Source organism: Podarcis tiliguerta (assembly GCF_965153285.1).
Source record: "Podarcis tiliguerta genome assembly, chromosome: 10".
Taxonomy (NCBI): domain Eukaryota; kingdom Metazoa; phylum Chordata; class Lepidosauria; order Squamata; family Lacertidae; genus Podarcis; species Podarcis tiliguerta.
The window spans coordinates 17,887,831-17,912,714 of record NC_139543.1 but is presented as its reverse complement, the minus strand read 5'-3'; the positions used below and the strand labels follow the sequence as shown (position 1 = coordinate 17,912,714).

Sequence of the window (24,884 nt, the reverse complement as noted above, 5' to 3'; positions counted from 1 at the left end):
AAAGCCTTTTCCGGCATGGATTTAAGGTGTAAAAGTTACACCAGTTTAATTGCTGGGTGCCTGGTTTTCCTTTAAGAGCAGGATCAGAAGCTGCAGTAAATTTTAAAAAACTGGCACTCTTTTGTAAAACTTTGTCCTAGCTTTGCCTAATTTTGACTCGCATTATTCTGACTTCCTTGCTGCTGTTAAGTCATGTCCCTTTAGTTATTTTTTAGCACATGTGGAAGTGATTGAATAACAAATCTATGAATGAAGTGCATCAGGAACATAAATAGTTCAAAAAAAACCTTGCATTTTTAATCTTAAGGACCAAGGACAATGACACCCCTCCCCATTCCTTGCCGGGTGAACATTACAGTGGTACCCCAGGTTAAATACTTAATTCATTCTGGAGGTCCGTTCTTAACCTGAAACTATTCTTAACCTGAAGCACCACTTTAGCTAATAGGGCCTCCTGCTGCCGCCACGCCGACGGAGCACGATTTCTGTTCTCATCCTAAAACAAAGTTCTTAACCTGAAGCACTATTTCTGGGTTAGCGGAGTCTGTAACCTGAAGCGTATGTAACCTGAGGTACCACTGTAAATGCATCTCATGGAAACGATAGGTGTATTATTCACAAATTCAGTTAAGTTCTCTCTCTCTCTCTGTGTATATATATATATATCAAGATGGCCCAAATATAAAAGGTGGAATTCAGCTAACAAGCCCCAGCAGAAGTTCTGTGTAATGGGTCTCACCTCCCCGCCTGCCCCCCAAATTGGATTGGAAGGGCTGGAAGAACTTTCAGAATAGCACACAGGAAGAGTGGAGAGGGGATCTTTCTGTCTGCCACAGTAATATTCCTGCCTCATTGTAGTAGTAAATAGATGGTGCAGGCTTAGTAGAGATTTTGCATAAGACATGTGACAGCCAGCAAAACAGTCTATCAAATTTTCTGAAATTTGACTCAATTTATGTTTTGAATGAAAACCGGGAGTGAAGGGCGGAAATTATGCACCACACATTGCAAGCCTTCAAATTTATTGTCACTAATTCTGTAGCAAATTCTTACATCTCACCCCCTACAACAGCACCATCACTTACAGCAGGAATTATACACACAGACTGAGGACATACCCTTAGTGTAAAAAACAAAAAAACACTGTAAAAAGAAAATAAAGGAATTACAGGCAATACACCCTGACGTGAGTGAAATTCCATGGATTGAACAGAACATAATAACTTAGTCTACATCTATGTGTTAGAAAGGAAATACCCATTGTAGAAATATCAAATCTTCTGACTGTACATTGTACATTGAAAAATTATGGGATTTGTTTTAATAACGCAGGTTATTTCCTTTAGATATACAAGATTGGGAAGCCACTGTGCAGATATCTCTTGACTTCCAATTCAGTGCAATAATGTGCAACTAGAGGTATCCAAAGAAGGGCAGGCACCAAGAAGCCAGGCATACATTTGTAAATATAGTCTGCACTAGTGCTGTTTAAAAACAAAAATAAACAATTGCTACTCATATAGGAAGAGAGAATCAGCCTTCTGCTATCAAGACAAGTTATCGCCAAGAGTGCTATGCAATTATGACTCATTCAGTTTTGTAGTTAATGCAAAGAAACAAATGACGGCTTTCCTCATTGTGGAAATAATTTGGTAGAGCCGTTAAAAAGCTGCTCAGCAAAGTAGGAAACTCAAGTATTTTATACTATTTTTAAAATAACCAATTAATGTCTTCAAACTATTCTTAAATACTGCAAACCATATATTTCCATAAAACTTGGGGTTGGGGGGTTGGGGGGGGGGAGAATAGGGAAAACAATGTGCCTGGTTCGGCCTACATTAAACAATTTCAAGTCCTGAAGGAGATTTAAGAATACGCTTCATTTTCTCCCACTGAAATCAATGGGATTATTAGTATTTGTCGACCACTAATTGCTACAGGGGAACCGATGGCACAACTGCAGAATCATATGCACATTTACTCTCAAGCAACTTCACTGTGTTCAGTGAAGGTTCTTAGGTTAACTGTGATTAGGATTCAAGCATTATTTCTTCCTCTTCTTCATTTATTTCCCATCTTTCTTCCAACATGGAACTGAAGGCAACGTAAGTATGGCTCCCGCACGGCCATCCATCCAGGAACTGACTAGAATCAGACCTCCATAGCTTCACCAAGGTGATGGCTTCATGCGCCATTCCCTGGGATATCAGAAACGCTTACCATAAGCTGGATCATTCTCAATGTAGTTTTTTTTTTGTTTTAGCAGCCAAAATAATATCTAGCAGAAAATTAAATTAAATGATACATAGGATTGGCTTCTGCCTTCCCTTCAGACACAGAGCGCTAGCACCATATATGAAATGATTTATAACTCCACATTGGCAGTACGTCTTTGTTTTTAGTGACTAAAACTTATTTCTCAAAGCAAATATGTTAATATGCAAACCAGTTTACAGTCGGCCTTACAGGACTTCCATTTGCTTCTCGTCTCTCAACATAAACTATGTTGAAATCAAATCAAATGGCAAAACCCAGGATCCCACTGAAGTCGACAGAACAACCCCGGCAGATTTTTGCAAGCTGGACCTGCGTGTCGATCAAAAGGGTGAGCTAACAGTGAGTCCCAACAGAGGCAAATGTGGACATCTCACGACGTATAGTACTGAAAGGGGAGAGTTCAAGCTCTGTAGTATATTCATTGTCATTATCGTCACTTGTCACGGTGGAGGATTTCTGGATGCACTCGTCACAGCAGCAACAGCAACACTCCATAAAGGCTCGGCTGAATGGTTTACAAAGACAGAAAAGGAGAACCGGAGTCACACAGGATTTGAAGAACAACAGAAACTGGCTAATAAGGTGCAGGAGGTCCATAGTCTGCTGAGAAACCCCCGTGGACATGTAGGCGGTGACAATATTGCAGATGTTTTCAGGAATGATGCAGAAACCGTATAAAATGGTCAGAGCCACGACTGTGCAGTTCATCTGGCTTTCCAGCTGAATTTGTCGCTTGTTTCCCCTCGTACAGGCCTTCTCCACCTTTCGGATTTTCCTTGCCGTAACCAAAGAGCAAGTAATGGTGAAGAGCGTAGGCAAGCAGAAATAACAGCCAAAATACCACCAGAGCCTCGCGCCGTCGTATGTGAGGGCTAAAACATAGATGGTGTCAGGCAAGTGGGGAGAGATCTTCACCACGCACCTTTCCACGGGAGGGCTCCCACCGGCTTCCGAGTTTTCCTTAGTCAATTGGCGCAGAACCACCTCAGGGAGCGCCAGCAACAGAGCCCCGACCCATATAACAGCCAGCTTGGCGGTTGTCGACGTACAGTTTTCAATCATCTCGTAATACATCTGCACGTTCGTGGCAGCACGGAAACGGTCTATGCAGAGGGCACATAACGTGAAGGTAGTTACTCCAAGGGATGCCACCTGGATAGGGAGAAATACAAAAGTGAGTTTAAATATGAACAAGGACTTGAAATATGCACCTTAATAGAGAACAGAAACAGTCAATATGATGCGCTCCAGACTACAGCTCCCATCAGTCTCAACCCGCAGGGCCTTCTCGGTAGTGGTGCCCACCCTGTGGAACGCCCTCCCATCAGATGTCAAGGAAATAAACAACGATCTGACTTTTAGAAGACATCGGAAGGCAGCCCTGTTTAGGGAAGTTTTTCATGTCTGATGTTTTATTGTGCTTTTAATTCTGTTGGGAGCCGCCCAGAGTGGCTGGGGAAACCCAGCCAGATGGGCAGGGTACACATAATCACATCATCATCATCATACCATGGCCAAGAGAGTATGGCATAATGGGAGTTGATGCTTTTTAATTATGGTGCTGGAGGAGACTCTTGAGAGTCCCATGGACTGCAAGAAGATCAAACCTATCCATTCTTAAGGAAATCAGCCCTGAGTGCTCACTGGAAGGACAGATCCTGAAGCTGAGACTCCAATACTTTGGCCACCTCATGAGAAGAGAAGACTCCCTGGAAAAGACCCTGATGCTGGGAAAGATGGAGGGCACAAGGAGAAGGGGACAACAGAGGATGAGATGGTTGGATAGCATTCTTGAAGCTACCAGCATGAGTTTGACCAAACTGTGGGAGGCAGTGGAAGACAGGAGTGCCTGGCGTGCTCTGGTCCATGGGGTCACGAAGAGTCGGACACGACTAAACGACTAAACAACAACAAAGTCCACTAACATCGGGAGGGCTCCACTTTGGCTACCCCTCACTTAAAGGTATACAATATTCAGTACTAGATTTCAAGATGGCTGCTAGCCTGACCCGCAAGCCAGTTATTTCTCTACTGTAGGAATATCTACCCTATCCTTCAACAGGCATAATTAACATACAAACTATGACAGACTAACGCCAGCATCATCTAAGAGATCATGGCAGAGTGCATTGGCCGGGGCACCGCATGGCAGGGCACTGCGGAGCCTCTGGCCTCCCTGAAACAGCCAGCCATGGCTCGTCGCGACAATCTCTCGGCATGCAAGTGGCAGCTACCGAGAGCCACAGTTCTGTCTGTGAGTTCGCCACTTCCTGCCCTCCACTCTGGAGATTTCTCGGGTTGGCGCTCTTTGTATTTGTCCCTGGCAGGTAAATAGAAACACAGTGCCCGAACCTCACTGCTAGCCTATGGTTACCAGATTATTTTTTAAAGCTGAGTAGCAACAGGGAGTCAGTAATGGGGATGGTGAGGCAAAAGACCCTGGGCCCAAGCATACATGCGTATTGTATAAAGGTGCAAAGCCCTTCTTTCACAGCCTGTGAAACATAAATGCACAGAGTTTTTAAAAAACTGGGCAACGGCCGGCCGGCCGCCACTCCTGAGCCTCCCCCATTAGTCAAAACAAAGGGAAAAGGGGACAGGAGATTGCGCAAGACACATCATATGGGGACTTCCGGTGAGGAAACATGGCGGGTGCCACAGCAGCAAGCAGCTCCGGAAGCTAGCCAGAGCAAACCGTGCTACCAGGCTGTCTCTGGGCTGCTGAGGCTGCCGCTATTTCCCGGGAACAGATTTGCAAATCTGGGGACTGTCCCCAGGAACCGGGGACGTCTGGTAACCCTATGCTCGCCTGAACTTTTAGGCTCAGGAGGCGCAAACTGCCTTTGCAGGCTGCCAGATGGGCACTGCGACGTGTTGGGGATTCTCAATACATTAAAAGGTAAAGGTACCCCTGCCAGTACGGGCCAGTCTTGACAGACTCTAGGGTTGTGCACCCATCTCACTCAAAGAGGCCGAGGGCCAGCGCTGTCCGGAGACACTTCCAGGTCACGTGGCCAGCATGACATCGCTGCTCTGGCGAGCCAGCGCAGCACACGGAAACGCCATTTACCTTCCCGCCAGTAAGCGGTCCCTATTTATCTACTTGCACCCGGGAGTGCTTTCGAACTGCTAGGCTGGCAGGCACTGGGACCGAACAACGGGAGCGCACCCCGCCGCGGGGATTCGAACCGCTGACCTTTTGATCGGCAAGCCCTAGGCGCTGAGGCTTTTACCCACAGCGCCACCCGTGTCCCATCTCCACCCGTGTCCCATCTCTCGATACATTGCGTGACTGGAAAATCTAAAACCACTCTCGCAATTCGGTTTCAAGCGATATATTGATACACCACCCAGGCCTAGACCTTTTGCATGTGCTCTTATTGGTTTACTCTATGCAAATTTCCCATAGGTTGTAATACTGAAAGGTGGCTCTTCCGAAGGTTGTTTTTTAAAAATAAATCTCTGTCAAGATGCACTGGAGCTTTGAAGGAGTACAAACAGGAACTGCTAAAGATTTTTCTTCTCCCCCTATCCCAGAGGCTTGCCTTTATTATAAATTAGCTCGGCATCCACATAGTACATCAGTTTTTTTAAAAAGAACACCCTTAAAATACTGGGCAGCTGACTGTAATTTTTTGCTTATTTAATGTTTGCTGAGATAATTAAGATTCTATAGCAGGCACATTTCAAAAGGAAGGCAGATTCCAATCATAATTTTGAAATATTCTTGTTTATGTACATCTCATAAAAAGTTCCACAAGGACAGAGTGTGTAATTATATGCAATTATAGAAATGTATCCCACACATTGGCCTTCAGTATTTAATGGGCATATCTGATTGCTAAAAGTCAATATCCCTGCGAAATATGAGGCACTTAGGATAAAACCTGGTAAACTCTAGCTCAACTGAGCAATTCTGATATTTCTTCTCGAGAATCATGGAGCCCTGCAATGAGATACACGCTTAATTATGCCACAGCTGAAGAACGGTAAATATTTTCTTTTGGTAGGCAAATCTATTAATTTGGTGAGTTAAACTGTCAGGGATACAGTCGGAGGAAAAAGCTTAGCAAACACAAACCAAATGTGTAGTTTAATTGAGAAGGGGAAAACATATGCCCTCATTCTGAGGTAGTAAAACTTAGGTCAAAAGAACGGGCCAGGGCTAAAATAGCTAACAAATAAGTTGGTTGTGGGGGGTTTTTACAACATCACGGAGCTACTAAAACAGAAAAAATTAAGTCTTGTGACCTTGGCTTCAAAACCCGGACGTTCTTAATAGCATATTCCCATACATTTAACTATTAGCTCAACTGACATCAAGGCCAAGTTTCAATCATCTCTCAGTTTCAGTCTCTGGGCTCTGAAACAGAAATTACACAATTGCTTAAAACCTCACCGAGTAGTTCTTATGACAGAATAAGAATAATTAACCCACTTCAAAAGACACGTTGCGAGTGATATACCAGTGAGCTAATCGAAGTTTCAACAAGACATGCTGAATAACGATTTAAATTTTTTGTCTAAAATGTATAAATTGCTGCTTGAATGGCACTTGAAAGATGAGGAGGTTAAGTCTGTTATGATTCATTGGGCCAAAGATTTTGGGTATAAAATACAGTTGATTGACTGGGTAAAACTATGGAAAGAAGGATTAAAATTTACTGCATGTAATGCGTTAAAAGAAAATGTGATGAAAATGATGTATAGATGGTATATTACACCAGTTAAGCTAGCAAAAATGTATAAAGTTAGTAATAAATGTTGGAAATGTAAAGAAAAAGAGGGAACATTTCATCATATGTGGTAGGAATGTAAAAAGGTGAAATGCTTCTGGGAGATGATATATAATGAGTTGAAAAAAATGTTGAAATATACATTCATAAAGAAACCAGAAGCATTTCTCTTGGGTATTCTTGGAAATGATATAAATAGAAAGGAAAGTAAGTTGTTTTTATATGTGGTAACGGCTGCAAGAATATTATTGGCCCAAAAATGGAAGCAAGAAGAATTACCAACGATGGAAGAATGGAGGATGAAATTAATGGACTATGCGGAATTGGACAAACTAACAGGAAGGATCCGAAACCAGCGAGACCAGAAGTTTACCGAAGACTGGAGTAAATTTACAAACTATGTGAAAAGTATTTGTGATGATCAGGTGACATTTGTAGGTTTGCAAGAAGTTCTGTGAGGAGTAATATTAGAAATATAGTAAAAATGGAAAAAGAGAGATGATATGTTAAAAGATTTAATGTCAATATTAAGTTAAGAAGTGATTAAGACTGAGGATTATCAGAGGTGCTGATGGAAGTCCAAATAAGAATGTATCTGTGATAAACTGTGAGGTATGTTTTATAAGTTTGTAAGCTAAAAACCAATAAAAATATTTTTTAAAAAGATATATCAGTGAACTGATGTAAGTGCTGAAGTAAGTACCAACTATTGCTGTGCCCCATATTAAAGTTTTGTGTGACAGTACAGAAAGTCTTATCAACTGCCGGGTTTTTTTAAAAAAAACTGTATTAATAATTGTTATCATTTCATTATATTGCATTCCTTTTTATTTCTAAAGCAACAGAATCCGGCACCTTTGAATGCCTTATGTGCAGTGACTCCACCCACCTGCCTCAAACACAGCCTTGTAAATAAGTCCACAGAAATTACTAGCCTGCTGGCAGAAGAGGCAAATTAGACACTGCTCTCTTCTGCAGTAGCCTGCTCAATTTCTAGGTTGAGAATAGAGAAGGCGCTCCCTCTCTTCTCTGCCAGCCCAACGTCCTGTATGGAATTATTTCTTGTCTGTAACTCCTAAGATCAGCCTTGAAGACAAAGCTGCCCTAATATAGTCAGGATTCTGAAATGTCTACCACTGGATGAGAGCAAGGGAAATGTTTCCTTAGAACACCCCTGACTCCTATGGTTGGAGGGACAGAGGAACGGGGCAGAAAAGGGCTAGGACAGGGGTAGGCAAACTAAGGCCCGGGGGCCGGATGCGGCCCAATCGCCTTCTCAATCTGGCCCGTGGATGGTCCAGGAATCAGCGTGTTTTTACATGAGTAGAATGTGTCCATTTAAATGCATCTCTGGGTTATTTGTGGGGCATAGGAATTGGTTCATTTGTTCCCCCAAAATATAGTCCAGCCCACCACATGGTCTGAGGGACGGTGGACCGGCCTATGGCTGAAAAAGGTTGCTGACCCCTGGTCTAGGAATCCCCAAAGTTCCATACTTTTTTACAAAAACAAGAAAGACTGGTTTGCATCCTGGTAACTACAGAGCTGTTACCTTGGCGGAATATAGTACAAGATTAGCACTCATTCCCATATTATTTGCAAACATTATTTTGTGGAAGCAAAAAATAAGCACTAAACTTGCCCAATCTTCCATTAGAGTCCGTACAGTTAGGGAAACACCATGAAAATGGGATAAATTGTCGTGCGAATGCAGCCTGGGTTCCTCAAGAAAGTTCACATCAACAGTAAAATATCAACAAAATAAAACTGTAAATGAACACACACACACACAAATGAGATAGATTGGTCCACTCTTAAATTAGCATTTTTTCCAATGGTTTCTTTGGGAACTGACTATAGGCCAAGTGAAAGTAGGAGACAGTTTATGAAAAGACAGAGTGGTTTGTAATTTACACAAACAAAATAAATTGATTTAAACCTGGTTATTTTCAACCTTTTCAGACCTAGGACAAACATGTGTTTGGGGACACCATTTCTTAATTTTTTACCATATGTTTACATGGTGACAGGCCAATGCCAACACCAGAACTCCCCCTGCATGCTGAGTGAAGGTGTCTGGGAGGCAGAGAAATTCAGGGAGGAAGGGCAGAAAGGAAGGTCTTCCTCCTCTGAGGGAAAAGGGTCAGTGGAGGTGTTGAAGGAAACTGGCAAGTGAGATGAAATGGGCGTTGTTATTTTTATTACTATACTACTAGCAACAACAAGAATGATAAATACATTGGGAATTGGAAGGAAGGAGATAAGGGAAGAAGGGTGCTAGGGGAGGAGGAAGAAGTGAATGTGAAAAGAACAGGGAGGAGGAATGAAAGAATCTGGCAGTTTGAGGGTGGGAATAAGGTGCAAGCTGAGTGGGAAAGGAGAAAAGGAGACGAAATTACAGGAGATTGGTAAGAAGCATGTGAGGAAGGGAAAATATAAAAGAAAAAGCTCGCTCTGCTTATAGTTTCTGGATCAGCAGCTTCTGACTATAATGGAGTGTCTGAGTCACATTAGCTCCAGGGCAAATGTCTGCATTTAAGCTTGAGGAAAGCTGCCCTATGGAACACCTTGCCTGTAAGGAAAACGCTGTGGCAAATTTGAAAGTAAATTTCCAAAGGTGGATTAGATATCAGTAGAAAGTGAAGTCAGTAACTGCCAACTGATTGTGCCAAAATCTACCTCCATGCCAGTATTCTGTGACTGTGACCATTTTGTGAGCTGTGGGTCTCTTCAGCCATCTCAACTCGGCCCTAGGGATAGAAGGGTTGAGGACCCCTGGTCTGCACTATGAATTGCCCCTTCCCAGTTCATTCGATATGGCATTTGTGTTGGACGTGGCCTCAAGAGCCAGTGTGGTGTAGTGGTTAAGAGCGGGGGACTCATAATCTGGGAAACCGGGTTCGCTTCCCCGCTCCTCCACATGTAGCTGCTGGGTGATCTTGGGCTAGTCACACTTTGCTGAAGTCTCTCAGCCCCACTCACCGCACAGAGTGTTTGTTGTGGGGGAGGATGGGAAAGGAGAATGTTAGCCGCTTTGAGACGCCTTCGGGTAGTGATAAAATGAGATATCAAATCCAAACTTCTTCTTCTTCAAGAGCGTTGGGGCTGCTTTCCCATTAACAGAGACACGCTGCAACTTGCAGCTGTGTCTGTATGATACAACTATGTGGGGTGGGCCATCTTTTCCACAGAATTGGCACGTAGCTTACATACAGCTGGAGTGACATCTAAAGGGCACCTAAGACCAAGGATTCTGTTGGTGGACTGGCTGCACGTAGATGCTTTGACCAGCTTGCCAAGTTGGCGTCAGAAGTGGTACTGAGGTCTTGCAAGCTGTTGGCATACAAGCTCCTTCAAACTAGCATCATGATGCTATTGGTCCTGTTGCCTTGCTGTTTCTGTGCTACAGGAAGGGCAGTAATACAGCATCTGCTCTGCGTGTCAGAATGTGCCAGGTTCAATTCCCAGAATCCCCGGGTTAAGGCTGGGAAAAGACCACCATCTGAAACCCTAGAGAAATAACACTGAACTAGATGGATCGCTGGTTGGACTCCTATGTACAGCTTCCGATGTTCCTCCTCAAATTGAAAGAGCAATCCTGCCATCCTCTACTGTGTAAACTCAGAAGGGAGCTTATTGCCAAGGCCAGCACAGGCAGAACTAATTCTGTAGCACAGAGATAACAAATGTAGCTTTTTTACTCCCCAAATATTGCTGACCTCTGTTTTCTGCCAAGTCTAAGACAAATCCCTTTCTGTTTTGAAATCTCAACATTCAGAGTTTAAGCCCGATACAAGTATTTGTATCAGCCAGCTCCACTGTTACTTTTTCTGCACTCGCATCTTTTAAGATGCGGGGAGGGAACTGGGAAATGAACAGTGAGAGACACAAGCCTTTCTAGTATCTGAATGATCAAAAACAAATCTTACCAGCTGGTCAAAAGCTTGGCTGGCAGAACACTTGGAATGCTTGCCAGGAAGCAAGGATTTAAACGGAACTTCAGGCTTTTAAAGAAAAGAAAATGTGGGACGTGGAATTAGCCAACTACATTAGCCGTGTACCTATCGATCTTATGACACACACGACTTGCCGACCTGTGCTGGAAGCCCAATCCAATTTTCTCTGCCAAATTCACTTTGAACCACTTCGACAAATACTTTAGTATCGTGGAGCACTGAGTAACTATGCTCCTGTCCTCCCCACACTGCAAAGGTGCCGTGAGTAGGAAGCTGCCCAGAGTGGCTGGGGAAACCCAGCCAGGTGGGCAGGGTATAAATAATAAATTAGTAGTAGTAGTAGAAGAAGAAGACATAAAGCAATTTAAGTTAGAAGGTGGACTAAGGAAGTACACTGCTTCTGTTTGTATAACTGGTTGCAAGGAATTGTCTGGAGGCGGTTGGAGGATGGATGGCGGCTAACAGATGAAGGTTGAATTCTGACAAGACAGAAGTACTGTTTTTGGGAGACAGGAGGTGGGTGGGTGTGGAAGACTCCCTGGTCCTGAATGGGGTAACTGTGCCCCTGAAGGACCAGGTGCGCAGCCTGGGAGTCATTCTGGACTCACATCTGTCCATGGAGGCGCAGGTCAATTCTGTGTCCGGGGCAGCTGTCTACCAGCTCCATCTGGTACACAGGCTGAGACCCTACCTGCCCTCAGACTGTCTCGCCAGAGTGGTGCATGCTCTAGTTATCTCTCGCTTGGACTACTGCAATGTGCTCTATGTGGGGCTACCTTTGAAGGTGATCTGGAAACTACAACTAATCCAGAATGTGGCAGCTAGACTGGTGACTGGGAGTGGCTGCCGAGACCATGTAACACCAGTCTTGAAAGACCTACACTGGCTCGCAGTACGTTTCTCAGCAAAATTCAAAGTGTTCGTGCTGACCTTTAAAGACCTAAACGGCCTCAGTCCAGTATACCTGAAGGAGCGTCTCCACCCCCATCGTCCTGCCTGGACACTGAGGTCCAGCTCCGAGGGCCTTCTGGTGGTTCCCTCACTGCGAGAAGCCAAGTTACAAGGAACCAGGCAGAGGGCCTTCTCGGTAGTGGCACCCGCCCTGTGGAATGCCCTCCCACCAAATGTCAAAGAGAAAAACAACTACCAGACTTTTAGAAGACATCTGAAGGCAGCCCGGTTTAAGGAAGCTTTTAATATTTAATAGGTTATTGTATTTTAATGTTCTGTTGGAAGCCACCCAGAGTGGCTGGGGAGGCTCAGCCAGATGGGGAAGGGGTATAAATAAATTATTATTATTATTATTATTATTATTATTATTATTACTACTACTACTACTACTACAACTACTACTACTGCTTCAGATCCAAGAATAAGCATGCCTTTATAACTATCGTTATTTACCAGTGAAACAAATGGCCATTTTATGACAGCCCAGGTGTGTGGAAGGAAGGCCTGTTTATTGCCTGTTTATCCTCAAAACCCACTTGGACAAATCCATTTGGCCCTATCCAAGCAGTTCTAGCCCTTATCTTATAATGGAGGAGACAGGCATGGAAGGGGACTCACCACTGAGCTAGAGGAAGGTGGCAGGCCTGTGTCATTTGACCAGCAGGGCTCTCAATAAGATACTGGTCTGTCTCCACATGAAAAGAAGCAGCCTAACCCTTAGCCTTCTCAGAGTCTTCTGCCATCCCCTGCAAGTCCCCCAGGTCACTTTAAATTTAAAAATGTGGATTCAGAAAACAATACAGGCAGCGACCGTTTTAGGCGCTTCCGATATGTGCGTCCCACCAAACCTGGAAGTGACCCCAAAATGTCATAAAAGGGGCGGAAGACAGAGGGGGCAGGGTGAGGGCAGAATGGGGTGTCCACAGGCTTTTTCAGTGGCATTTCAAATATTGCCTGCAATTGCAAAGAACATTTTAACAATATATAGCACAGAAAGATATATAACATTTTGTACTTTTTTTGCATGTTTTCATTACAAATTTTCTGCATAATTAGCGCCTACTCAGATGTACTGATGGGTAATTAAAACACAAATGGCTGCACTGGGGAAAACGCAGTATTGTTAATTTGGATTAGTGAAGACCCCCCTAAGTAAAATACACCTGGTTTATGGTGCAATTGGTTGGTTAACTTGCAGGCTCATAATCTGATCCACCTACTAGGAGATGTGTCTCTTAACAAGTACTGTTATGTATTCAGCATCAATAAAACTCTCACCAAAGGAGTCATTTATAGATCGCTTAAGTTTGTGTGAGTGTGAGCCAAGGGGCCTTTATCAGTGGAAGTGGCCTGTAAATAACTACCTTACCAAACACGATCAGAATAGCATAATACCTTTAGAGTGAGAACATGTCACAACCATTTGTACCTGTTTGCAATCTATATTTTTCTCACAGGCCCATATACGTTCAGCACAAACAGTTGGGCCAGGTGAGCATTTAAGGTCCCCAACCCTAATCTGCGGGTTGCCATCTGATTGGATTTTATTCTGATCCTGATCTGATTTGAGGATGTATTTTAATTGATTGTCTGATTTTATGTTAATGTGCTATACATTTGATGTTAGCCGCTCTGAGCCCGGCTTCGGCTGGGGAGAGCGGGATATATATATATATAAATTATTATTATTATTATTATTATTATTATTATTATTATTAGAATTCTTCCCTGGATCTACTCTACAGCAATTGACTTCAGCTTAAATGTTACATGTTGTTGTTATTTTTTGGTTCTATTTAAGGCTGCAAGTTTCATTCCACAGGAATACTCCCAAAGAAATCAAGGGCACACCTCTGTAGAAAATGCATCAGGGCTGCAGCTATGAGAAGCAATTTCTTGCAGTCTCTTACTAATTTACAATATATGCAAACTGTCTGAAGAACACAAAACAATACATTTTCCAAACTGCATGGTCATTTTACTTGGTATACACAATTTAAACTGTATACAATTTTCAGTTGTTTTGTTTTTAAGCAGACTTCCTACTACACCACTAACAAAAAAGATTTCAAATGAAAAATGCAAATGCAGCATATGAATAATACTGTTTCCATAGTAAATTAAAGTTTGGGAATAAATTCAGGAGAAAACACTAGAAATTAAATAGCTGCTTTCCATTGTGTGTGGGTTTTTTATTAGCTAAAGGCAAATTAACATAAAATTGGATTTTAAGTCTTTAAAGAGAATTCCTCTCACAGCAAAATCCTTTTGTTTATGGTCCAGAGATTTGACGAAACTAATTCACCAGAATAGACCACACCCAAATATCCCTAACAACTTGTCCCAGGTGGAGCTTAGAGATTCATACTGGAAACATGCCAGAAGCCCAAGGCCTTAATAAATCTTCATGATTTTGTGGCATGAAACGAACATGAAATCCATAATTTATTTGGCATGAATACTGCAAAGGTTGGGGCAAGCTTGGTTAAACTCTTCATAAATCTTTGTATAGACCTTCAAAAACATTGCATGACTGTATTTTAGCAGTCTACTCCTTAATAAGAACTGATTCAGGCTGACTGATATAAAGATTTGAGTGTGGTTCTCACCACAAAGCTTCTCCCTTTCAGCCAGCACCCATGAATGGATCTTTTGAGCATATAGGTAAGATGAGAGTTCAGGTGATCGTGCCTACCAGCCTTCTTTTTCCTTCAAGGCCACCGGTGATGCTTGGTTGGGAAGCATTCAGGTGACTGAGCCTACCTACATGATAAAAATATCCATATATTACTGATGACATGGGAACTAGCCGGAAGGGAGAAATGGCAATCATACCTCAAAGACGAAATACGGGTTGGACTTCAGAGAACAACTCTGTTAACACAGCAGGATGAGAAGTGCTTGGCTCAACAGTTAAATTGCCAGCGATAACCCAATTGCTTCACCAGCACAGGAGCATGCAGCAACATGAGCATGGGTTGAGCAACAGTGCGCTAGGTTACTGCCTTTGTACACTCTGGAGGCTATAGAACATAGGTCATTCATGGGAGTTTTCTCTGAATGAACACCGATCTCTCCCACAAAGCAGGATGGGAACCTCGCTTACTTAAGAGGGTCAAAGCTGGCAATTTGCCCAGCCTCTATTCACTTATAACATCAGACAGTCTCTTAAATCAGGTGGCTCAGAAACACTGCTCCAAGTATACCAGATTCATGGGGAAACTCCAATACCGGCTTCCTCAACCTCGCCCCTCCAGCTGTTTTGGGACTACAACTCCCATGATCCCTAGCTATCAGGACCAGTGGTCAGGGATGATGGGAATTGTAGTCTCAAAACATCTGGAGGGCCGAGGTTGAGGAAGCCTGTTCTAATACCTAAATGGGGCGCAGTAAGCCCAGTTCTGCTTTAGCACGGGGTTTTTCCCCCCAAACCAGCTTTAGAAAAACAGAGGGCAAAGAGGGATATGTTGTAATTAAGAATGATACAGAGGAAGTGAATGGGAAAAGATAGTTTACTCTCTTCTGTAATGTCGATCATCCAATAAATATTTATTGGCAGTAGGGTCAGGACAGGTAAATAAGGTACTTGTCATCCAACATACACAGTTGGCTTCATATCCATTGGTTTCCTGGAAATAATTGGTTGGACATGGTTGGAAACAGGATGATATGATATGAGTCCTCAGCATGATCCATTGGGACTTTTCTTAGAGATGGAAAACTTGCAAATCTCCAGACACTGCTCAGCTACAGCTCCCATCATCCTTCACCACTGGTCTTGTTGGCTGGGTTGATGGGAGCTGGAATTCAATAACATCTGAAGGGCTACAGGTTCCCCCATCCATATCTTACAATCTTAATAACCTAAACGCACCTTTAAAATATAAAAAGCAAAACACTGACCTTGTAAGGAACAGGGGAGAGTTCGCCCACATCGTTGCAGGTTTACAATTTCATGCCACTTATTTAAACAATCTATATACTGCTTTTCAGGATCACAGATCCTCCCAGAATTGGCTTACGGTGAAGAAACCACAACAAAACCAAACGTAGCAACTACACAGTTAAAATCCAGATATGGATTTCATTGACGATTGCCTGACAATGACTAGACCTCCAGTAAAGGAACACTGGCAGTTGTTATTGGGACATCTAACTTTATAAACAGCTCTGGTTCCACAGTGAAAAGGGATACATTTATTCAATACAGCTGTGTTGTATGAGGAGCGATGCAGTTTAGGGCTATACCCTAAAGGAGAGCATTTATACGTCACAAATCAAAGCTGTGACAGTTACAAGTTGTTGGGCAATGCATTTTCATGCCGGTGCGCCTCCCAATACAAAAGGATTGGGAAGAAAGAGAAAAAGTTCACGCCCACTCTTCCATCCCCATGCCAGTCAGATTTAAATACAATTCAATGAATAGTTTCATGCTTAACAAACAGGAACTCCTTCTTAAAATATAATGAGAAGTGTAGGTATTTTTTATCTTCCCTTACCCCACTGCTGTTAGTTAAATGGATATTGTCTTTCTCTCACACACAGAGTAGTATAGCCTGCCAGAATTACTCTACAGAACTATCAGCCAGCTTTAGTGTGTGTGTGGTGTGTGTGTGCGTGCACCCCAGTAAATAAATAAAACAGACAACCTGAATGGTGGCAGGATTCTGGCCAGCTGGCTGAAGGCCTGGCAGAGTATCTGTACTCTTGCCAAGAAGCAAGGATTTAAGTGGAACCTGAGGCATTTAAAGAAAAGAAGACAGAAGCGTGGGATTTGGAACTAACCAGTTACATTAATAATGCATCCATCAGTTTGATGGTTTTCTGACTATCAAGCCACATCCTTCAATCCATTACTTTCCAACTCGAGAATGAAAATATTTTTCATCTTCTGCAGTAAATCTGGCAAGAGCAAGAGTTATAGGCAACTCCTTTCCCCACACCACACTATGCGTGGTGGCTTCTTGAGCATCAAGTACTTTCATATATAGTTGATGCACACATGTGAATACATGCATGCATTTGAATGAGATGTACCCTGATTCTATGTTCCTTTTCATTGTGAGTGCAGGATTGGCATCCTTCAACCGTGTGGTTTGTTTTGAAAGCCTGGCCCATCAATTAAAGTGGAATATTTGGATTTAAGCCTATTAAACACCGATCTAAATGTATTTATGTGGGGAGTCAGTTCAACTTAAAGCCGTAAAACATATATTTCCAAGTAAGGTTTATTCGAACCACTTCGAATCTGCTTTTGAAATCAAATTGCAGAGGGTGCACAGTCCAAAAATTGTTATCCCATCTTCCAAACACAGCTTGTCTTACTAAATGCCCTAAGCGAGTGCAGGTAGCAACCCTTACATGCAGCAGAGAAGGAAGCCCCCATGCATGAGAATCAGAGCCAACTTCAATCGACTTACCGTATTTTTTGCTCTATAAGACTCACTTTTTCCCTCCTAAAAAAGTAAGGGGAAATGTGTGTGCGTCTTATGGAGCGAATGCGGGCTGCGCAGCTATCCTGCTGTTCTGGCATCTGGGATTCAGAATATTTTTTTTCTTGTTTTCCTCCTCCAAAAACTAGGTGCGTCTTGTGGTCTGGTGCGTCTTATAGAGCGAAAAATACGGTACATTCATATAATGAGCTTACAATCAAGGTGCTGATCTCACTGAAGTCAACAGGACTACAGCAACTCAAAACATAAATACTCTCGCTGAACTAGTCAAAGGTGGGCGGAAGAATTATGAAGCCGCTAAGCACCACCTGAGTCAAATAAATAAGCAAGCAGAAATATTTCACGTCTCCAAATGAACATGACAACATCCAACCATTAGGTTATGAGGAACAACTGATGGGAGTGAACAGAACGTTCCTGGAAGAAGTCTCATCCCAGGAGAGGGATAATTCTTAACTAACTGTCAGCAAATATGGGACATCAAAGAGCAACAGGAAAAATGAGATTGCAGGTTATTGCATTCACTGTGCTTACCTCGATGTACGGTACAATTTTGCAGGAGAAATCGTCCAGCAGCCACTTTTTGGTGAGCTCTTGAAAGATTACCAAAGGCAAGCAGAAAAAAATGATGAGAAAATCCCAGAAGGCTAGGTTGGCCAGCAAGGAGTTGGAGATGCTTCTCATGTAGTAGTTGTGGCACACGATGCACATCACTGCCATGTTGCCCATTATCCCAATGCCAAAGATCACTATCGACAGGCACATGACTGCGTAGGCACCATATGATTCCTCAGTCAGCGGGTAGAAAGGGTTCTTGACCCGGGCTGGTCGGAATGTACCATTCCTGAAAGAGCCAGCTGTGGATCCATTCAAAGGCAACGCCTGGGGGAAATCATTTTCTGGCCCAGGAGAAGGAGTCATCTGGCTGTCCACTGAGTCACTGAAGTTCCTTACAAGACTATCCGTGAGAGCCTTGACTTCTCCTGAACTCCCTCCGTCCTGGGGCTGCCCAGCTCCCCTCTTGCTTCTTGCATGCCTTTTGGAACGAAAGCTTCCTGGGTCTCTACTGCTTTCCTTCTTCTGTGCCCCAGGGAGATCAGAGTATCTCCCAACCTCCAAGACTACAGAAAGGTCTTTATTCAGCTGGCTCTCGCCACCTCCTTCCAAAGGGCCATTGGAATGCTGTGTGGCTTTCCGCGGGTGAGTTCTTTGTTGGCCAGTTTGTGCTGCAGTCTGGCCCCCGGCACGATCATAATTCTCCAAGGGACCCCAGTCCCCCAAATCTCTAGCTGTAGCCTTGGATCTGGCTAAGTGCCCTTTCTGCAGGGAAGCCCGAGCAACACTCCCCAAAGGGAAGCCCCCCATAGTCCTGGGTGCCACCACTCGCCAGGGCAGTGGAGTGGCCGCCTGGCACCATGATCCACACTCCCTGCCCTTTCTGCCAACATCAAGGCCATCTCCCTTCACTGGCACCTGGGGCGATGCTCCATGGGCAAAGGCAGACAGGGCGCCCAGGAGCCAAGCCAAGCCAAGGGGTGTCATCTTGACAAGCTGCATGGTTTAGGGTAGGAGCTAGGTGCCCTCCAGTGCTCCTTTAGTAACACCCACTGCCCAAGCTAGTGGAGCTGCCAGTCACACCCATTTCACCCATAACCTGGACCCAGGACTCCTTTCCAGTCCCAGCAACGCTCAGATGGGCACCACTGCCATGGTAAGAGAACAAGGGTCTAGAAAAACAGCACTGAGCTGACCTGGAAAAAAAAATGATCCGGAGAATGATGGATAACAAACCATACGGTTCCTTCGTTTGCACAGGCTTCAAGTTCGACTCATGTCCTCAGCAAACGTATCCACGATTTGGAGACAGAGAAGAGCCCAACCTCACCCAGAAAAATAAAAGAAAGAAATCTCCTTGCCCAGGAGAGAGGGGTGTATGTGTGTGTTTTTTCCACCCCCTCCTGCAGCCTCTCGGGACAGGTCTTCAAAAGTTGCATCAACCCCGATCGCGAATGGAGACTGCAAGCGCAGACGGTCCTGCTGGACCCGCGCACGGAGAGCCACCGGGCGCTCCGCCTTTCCCAGCGACGGTTGCCTGGGGGCGTTTTGCTCGCGCCCTCCCGAGATCGCCCTCAGCCGCTGGCCCGCCGTCGGGGCGCGATCCCCGGGGGGAAGCAGCGAGCCAAGCGCTCCATCGTCGCCGCTCCCAGCGGATGGCACACACGAGTGGGTCGCCTGCCGGCGCGCGCGATCAAGGCGCTCCGTGCGCCTGGGAAGGAGGAGAAGCCCCACGGCTGCGCCGGCGAAGGAGCTGAGGCGGAGCTGCGGCGGCCACCGAACGAAGCATTTCAGAACCAGAAGAAGAACAATGAAACGAGAGCGGCTTCCCGCCCCACCGGCGCCCGCAAAGTTGCCTCGGGTAGCGGCGCCAAGTTGGCTGGCAGCGGCGCCCACAGCAACGTGTTGCTGCTGCCTCCAGTCTAAGCGGCTGGGCGGATGGAGAGGAAGAGACCCGCCGCCGCTGCTGCTGTCCGTGCGCGTCTCTGGGAAGCCTGTGAGGGAGACGCTGCTCGGCTCGGCTTTCTTAGCTTGGGCTCTTCCCTCTCTCTCTCTCTCTCCCCGCCTCCGGGCTACCAGGCGCGAGCGCACGGCTTCCCCTGGCGGCTTACGCTCTCCTCCGCCGAGCGCTCACGCGAGCTCCCCTTCCTTGCGCGCTTTGTGGCGGCTTCTGTAGCGAGAAGAGGGAAGGGGGGGGGCGGGAAGAGAGGCGGGCGGCAGTGCGCACGCGCCGCTCCCCCAGGGGTCCGGGGCGAGCGGCGCTTGTCCCTCTAGCCCCAGATCCTAAGAGGAGCGAGCCAGAGGCGCCTCGCTGGCGTTTCTCTTCATGGCGTCTATTTCTCTCCCCCTCTCTCTCTTGGGCGGATGCTCAAGGGATGAACAGGGATGAACAGGGATGAAGATGACATGTAGACATAGGACATTCGACCCCCCCTAAAATATTTGAGGAGGCTGCCCATGGGCTTAGCCAGGGGGTAGTTGCTCCCCAAAGCAAGTAAATAAATAGAAATACTTAACTAACTGACCAATTGCGTCACAGATAACTCAGTTCTACTCTCCTCCCCCCCCCCCCAACATAAGAACTGCTATCCAAAATAAGCCATACCCAGTGCTTTTTTTCCTTTAAAAATGTTGAGCGGTACTCTCATTTTCCTATTAACGGGACGTGGGTGGCGCTGTGGGTTAAACCACAGAGCCTAGGACTTGCCGATCAGAAGGTCAGCGGTTCGAATCCCCACGACGGGGTGAGCTCCTGTTGCTCGGTCCCTGCTCCTGCCAACCTAGCAGTTCGAAAGCACGTCAAGTGCAAGTAGATAAAGGGGAGTAGAAGTGAGTTATCTGTGACGCAATTGGTCAGTTAGTTAAGTATTTCTATTTATTTACTTGATTTGGGGGGCAACTACCCCCTGGCTAGGGACGCGGGTAGCGCTGTGGGTAAAAGCCTCAGCGCCTAGGGCTTGCCGATCGAAAAGGTTGGCGGTTCGAATCCCCGCAGCGGGGTGCGCTCCCGTCATTCGGTCCCAGCGCCTGCCAACCTAGCAGTTTGAAAGCACTCCCGGGTGCAAGTAGATAAATAGGGACCGCTTACTAGCGGGAAGGTAAATGCCAGAGCAGCGATGTCACGCTGGCCACGTGACCCGGAAGTGTCTCCGGACAGCGCTGGCCCCCGGCCTCTTGGGTGAGATGGGCGCACAACCCTAGAGTCTGTCAAGACTGGCCCGTACGGGCAGGGGTACCTTTCCCTTTACCCCCTGGCTAAGCCCATGGTTAGCCTCCTCAAATATTTTAGGGGGGGGGGTTCCTATGTCTACATGTCATCTTCACCCCTGTTCCCAGGAGAGCATCCGCCCAACCTTTTACATTTTCCTACTCATATTGAATTACTACCCCTCAATAAGGCCAAACTTAGATTCACAAAATGTTTAGGGGTATGGGTACCCCTGCAATGCTCCATTTACCTTACTGCTTCCTGTTCTTTTATTATTATTAGAAAATTCTCCCTATGTTCTATCAGTTCCTCGCAATCTTTGCACCAATTCTTACAGAATGCACTGCTTTCCAGCGTAAGGTTACCAGATTTTTAAAAATGAATTCGGGGACACTTTTCAACTTCAATGGATTTTGTATGGGGTAAAGGTAAAGGTAAAGGGACCCCTGACCATTAGGTCCAGTCGTGGCCGACTCTGGGGTTGCAGCGCTCATCTCGCTTTATTGGCCAAGGAAGCTGGCGTACAGCTTCCGGGTCATGTGGCCAGCATGACTAAGCCGCTTCTGACGAACCAGAGCAGTGCACAGAAACGCCGTTTACCTTCCCGCTGGAGCGGTGCCTATTTACCTCCTTGCACTTTGACGTGCTTGCAAACTGCTAGGTTGGCAGGAGCAGGGATCGAGCAACGGGAGCTCACCCCGTCGCGGGGATTCGAACCGCCGACCTTCTGATCAGCAAGTCCTAGTCTCTGTGGTTTAACCCACAGCACCACCCACGTCCCCTTTGTATGGGGACTGATTTGTAAATCTGGGGACTGTCCCTGGGAAACAGCGACGTCTGGTAACTTTATTCCAACTGCAATCCTAACTTCCACCTGTATTTATTCATAAGTCGGCTTCCTGAGTTGCATATCGTTTATGCTTTAGTAGTTGCGATCCTGTAGTCACTTCAATGGAAGTAGGGACTTGCTGCTGTGTAAACAACGGGTTGCAAACTAAGGCCCGTGGGCCAGATCAGGCCCAATTTCCTTCTAAATCAGGCCCACGGATGGTCCGGGAATCACTGTATGGATCGGCAGCACGTGGATCACCAGCTTGCACATTCTTTCCCTCTCACACGGTGGCGGCGCAGGCGGCACCTCCTCCCTCCCTCCTCCTGGCTTCTCCCCACCCTGCCTAGAGAAGGAAGGGGGCTGGGCTTTCATGCGCCGCTCATCGTCCTTCCGCTGCCACCAGCCCCTGCTGCTCGCAAGACACAGGAGCCATGGTTGGTTGAGTGCCACTCTCAAGCAGCCGCCATTTCAAGCAGCCCCCCTCCGGAGCCTTTTCGCCCATCATCCCTCGTTCATTTTTCCCCCTTCAAAATATAGTCTGGCCCCCCACAGGGTCTGAGGGACAGTGGACCAGCCCCCTGCTGGAAAAGTTTGAGGACCCCTGGTGTAAACACTCTAAAGATTGGGCAGATACAGTAAGATTTCCACATCAAGGACATTTCAAACCCAGCCATTACAAATATTTCCTTCTTAACAATACATTTCCTCCATAAATCATTGCCTCGCCTTCCTTTTTGTAAAGGTAAAGGTACCCCTGCCCGTACGGGCCAGTCTTGACAGACTCTAGGGTTGTGCGCCCATCTCACTCAAAGAGGCCATGGGCCAGCGCTGTCCGAAGACACTTCCGGGTCACGTGGCCAGCGTGACATCGCTGCTCTGGCGAGCCAGAGCCGCACACGGAAACGCTGTTTACCTTCCCGCTAGTAAGCGGTCCCTATTTATCTACTTGCACCCGGGAGTGCTTTCGAACTGCTAGGTTGGCAGGCACTGGGACCGGACAGCGGGAGCGCACCCCGCCGCGGGGATTCGAACCGCCGACCTTTCGATCGGCAAGCCCTAGGCACTGAGGCTTTAACCCACAGCGCCACCCTCATCCCGCCTTCCTTTTTACCAGGGCTGTATTATGTTGCCCCTCTCCAGCCCCACGACTAGACATTAAATACCCCCAAAATGTATCCATCACTCTGGTTTCCTCAGCAAGGCAGTGCCAAATGCTGTACACAGGATGACTCATAGACCAGAGCATCACCTCTGGTGCCACATGACCCAGAACTGTCATTTCCAGTTCCTCTCATCACGACCATGTTTTGTCTGTACAACGGGCTCAGGGATGAGATACAGCCGAGAATGCAGCTATACGTAAGATAAATATAGAACAGCTTTGATCACTTTTCTGTCAGAAGGGGATCAGTGACGAAAACATAACATTTTGTCAAGACTTCTAGAGTTACACCAATTTTCTAATATTCTGCAGTACCGTGCTTTCTTGGAGACAGCAAAATCTGTAGGATTGACTATGGGAAATGTATGGAACGGGGGATACAGGGAACCAGGCAGAGGGCCTTCTTGGTAGTGGCACCCGCCCTGTGGAATGCCCTCCCACCAGATGTCAAAGAGAACAGCAACTACCAGGCTTTTAGAAGACATCTGAAGGCAGCCCTGTTTAGGGAAGCTTTTAATGTTTGATGGATTACTGTATTTTAATATTCTGTTGGAAGCCACCCAGAGTGGCTGGGGAAACCCAGCCAGATGGGTGGGGTATAAATAAAAAATTATTATTATTATTATGAAGAAGAAGAAGTATCTGAGAAAGGATTTTGCCCTTGAGAACTCATTCCTCAATAAGGCACCAGTCTTATGCATGTTCACCTGGTAACACAGGCATTGTGTTCGATGGGGCTTACTTGTGAGCAATGTGTTTTTCAAATTAAAGTTTTTTGATCGCCTATGAAATGTACAACATAAAAACAAGATTCTACAGAATCTCCTGGACTCCCCTCCTCCCCTTTGTTAGTCATTTCCTCCTGCATCTTTTATAATAATCCAAACCTTTTACATCTCCACTGCATCCAAAATCCACCCTTAAATTATAAGTGTTATTCCATCTGAGTAATGTATTTAGGCTTGCACTATAAATGGGTTAGTCTGTGGGTGCCGTGTGACTCCTTTCTGTGTGTGCAATGCACACTTTAACCCCCACCTCTGTTTGCATAAAAAAAAAATCCACAACCCAGCAAGAAGGAAGCAGACAGAAATATACACAGTGTGATGTGTGTTGCCTCTGATTTCTCTGTGCTCAGCTGGCATGAAAAGAGGTAATGATCATAATGAGCTTATGATGCTGCCTTTCCTCCAGGCTCCCAAAGGGGCTTTGCAAATACATATGATAAATGTGTGACTCTTTCCGAGAGGGTGCTGCCCTGATCAGCAAGACAGATCTCAGACGTATACAGCCGGTCCCCACTGTACTGCTAATGTGAATGTACATCTAGATGTGCACCCCTGCTTGTTCACCCAAGCCCCGCGGAGGCTGGGTGATCCTTTAGATGTGAGTGGCTATGGAACTCTGGCACCAGCCATTGTTATGCACAAATAATTTCCTATCACTGTAGCATAATCATTGATATTAAGGCTTCTGGTTAATGGTTTCAGGGTACAATTTTATAGGGTGCAGTTTTGAAGGGAGGCATGGATTCATCCATTCCCTTTTGGTAAATATAATTTCACACTTTCCTATGCACCTGTTCTTGCAACACCTGACGCAGAACTAATGTGAGCTACGAGATCAGCATAGGAGGGAATCACATGACATTTGGGTTTTCCTGCACTAGTGAATTATTGCACAAACACAAAACCAAGAAAAGAATGGAAGCTGCTTTCTCAAAGCGCCATTGAAAGAAGCAGCAGGTACTAGTC

At 45.6% G+C, this 24,884-nt stretch overlaps 1 protein-coding gene and 1 long non-coding RNA gene across 2 annotated transcripts; both read right to left on the bottom strand.

Annotated features, from left to right (window-relative positions):
- Positions 1-1,005: 1,005 nt before the first annotated feature.
- Positions 1,006-20,102, bottom strand: GPR37 (G protein-coupled receptor 37). Its single transcript, XM_083399764.1, has 2 exons — positions 17,908-20,102; positions 1,006-3,429 (listed from the first exon to the last, which is right to left on the bottom strand). The coding sequence occupies exons 1-2, from the start codon at positions 18,928-18,930 to the stop codon at positions 2,611-2,613; spliced, it is 1,842 nt and encodes a 613-aa protein (XP_083255890.1). The 5' UTR covers positions 18,931-20,102; the 3' UTR covers positions 1,006-2,610.
- On the bottom strand, positions 15,441-17,870 carry LOC310658344. Its single transcript, XR_014502255.1, has 2 exons — positions 17,544-17,870; positions 15,441-17,335 (listed from the first exon to the last, which is right to left on the bottom strand). It is a non-coding gene; the product is annotated as an uncharacterized lncRNA (long non-coding RNA).
- Positions 20,103-24,884: the final 4,782 nt, after the last annotated feature.

What these genes read in the sequence shown, in the direction of transcription:
- GPR37 (XM_083399764.1), bottom strand. Translation starts at nt 18,930, where the DNA reads ATGCAGCTTGTCAAGATGACACCCCTTGGCTTGGCTTGGCTCCTGGGC. An exon ending in AAATTGTACCGTACATCGAG is followed by an intron (nt 3,430 to 17,907) that starts GTAAGCACAGTG and finishes CTCCCTATCCAG; the next exon opens with GTGGCATCCCTTGGAGTAAC.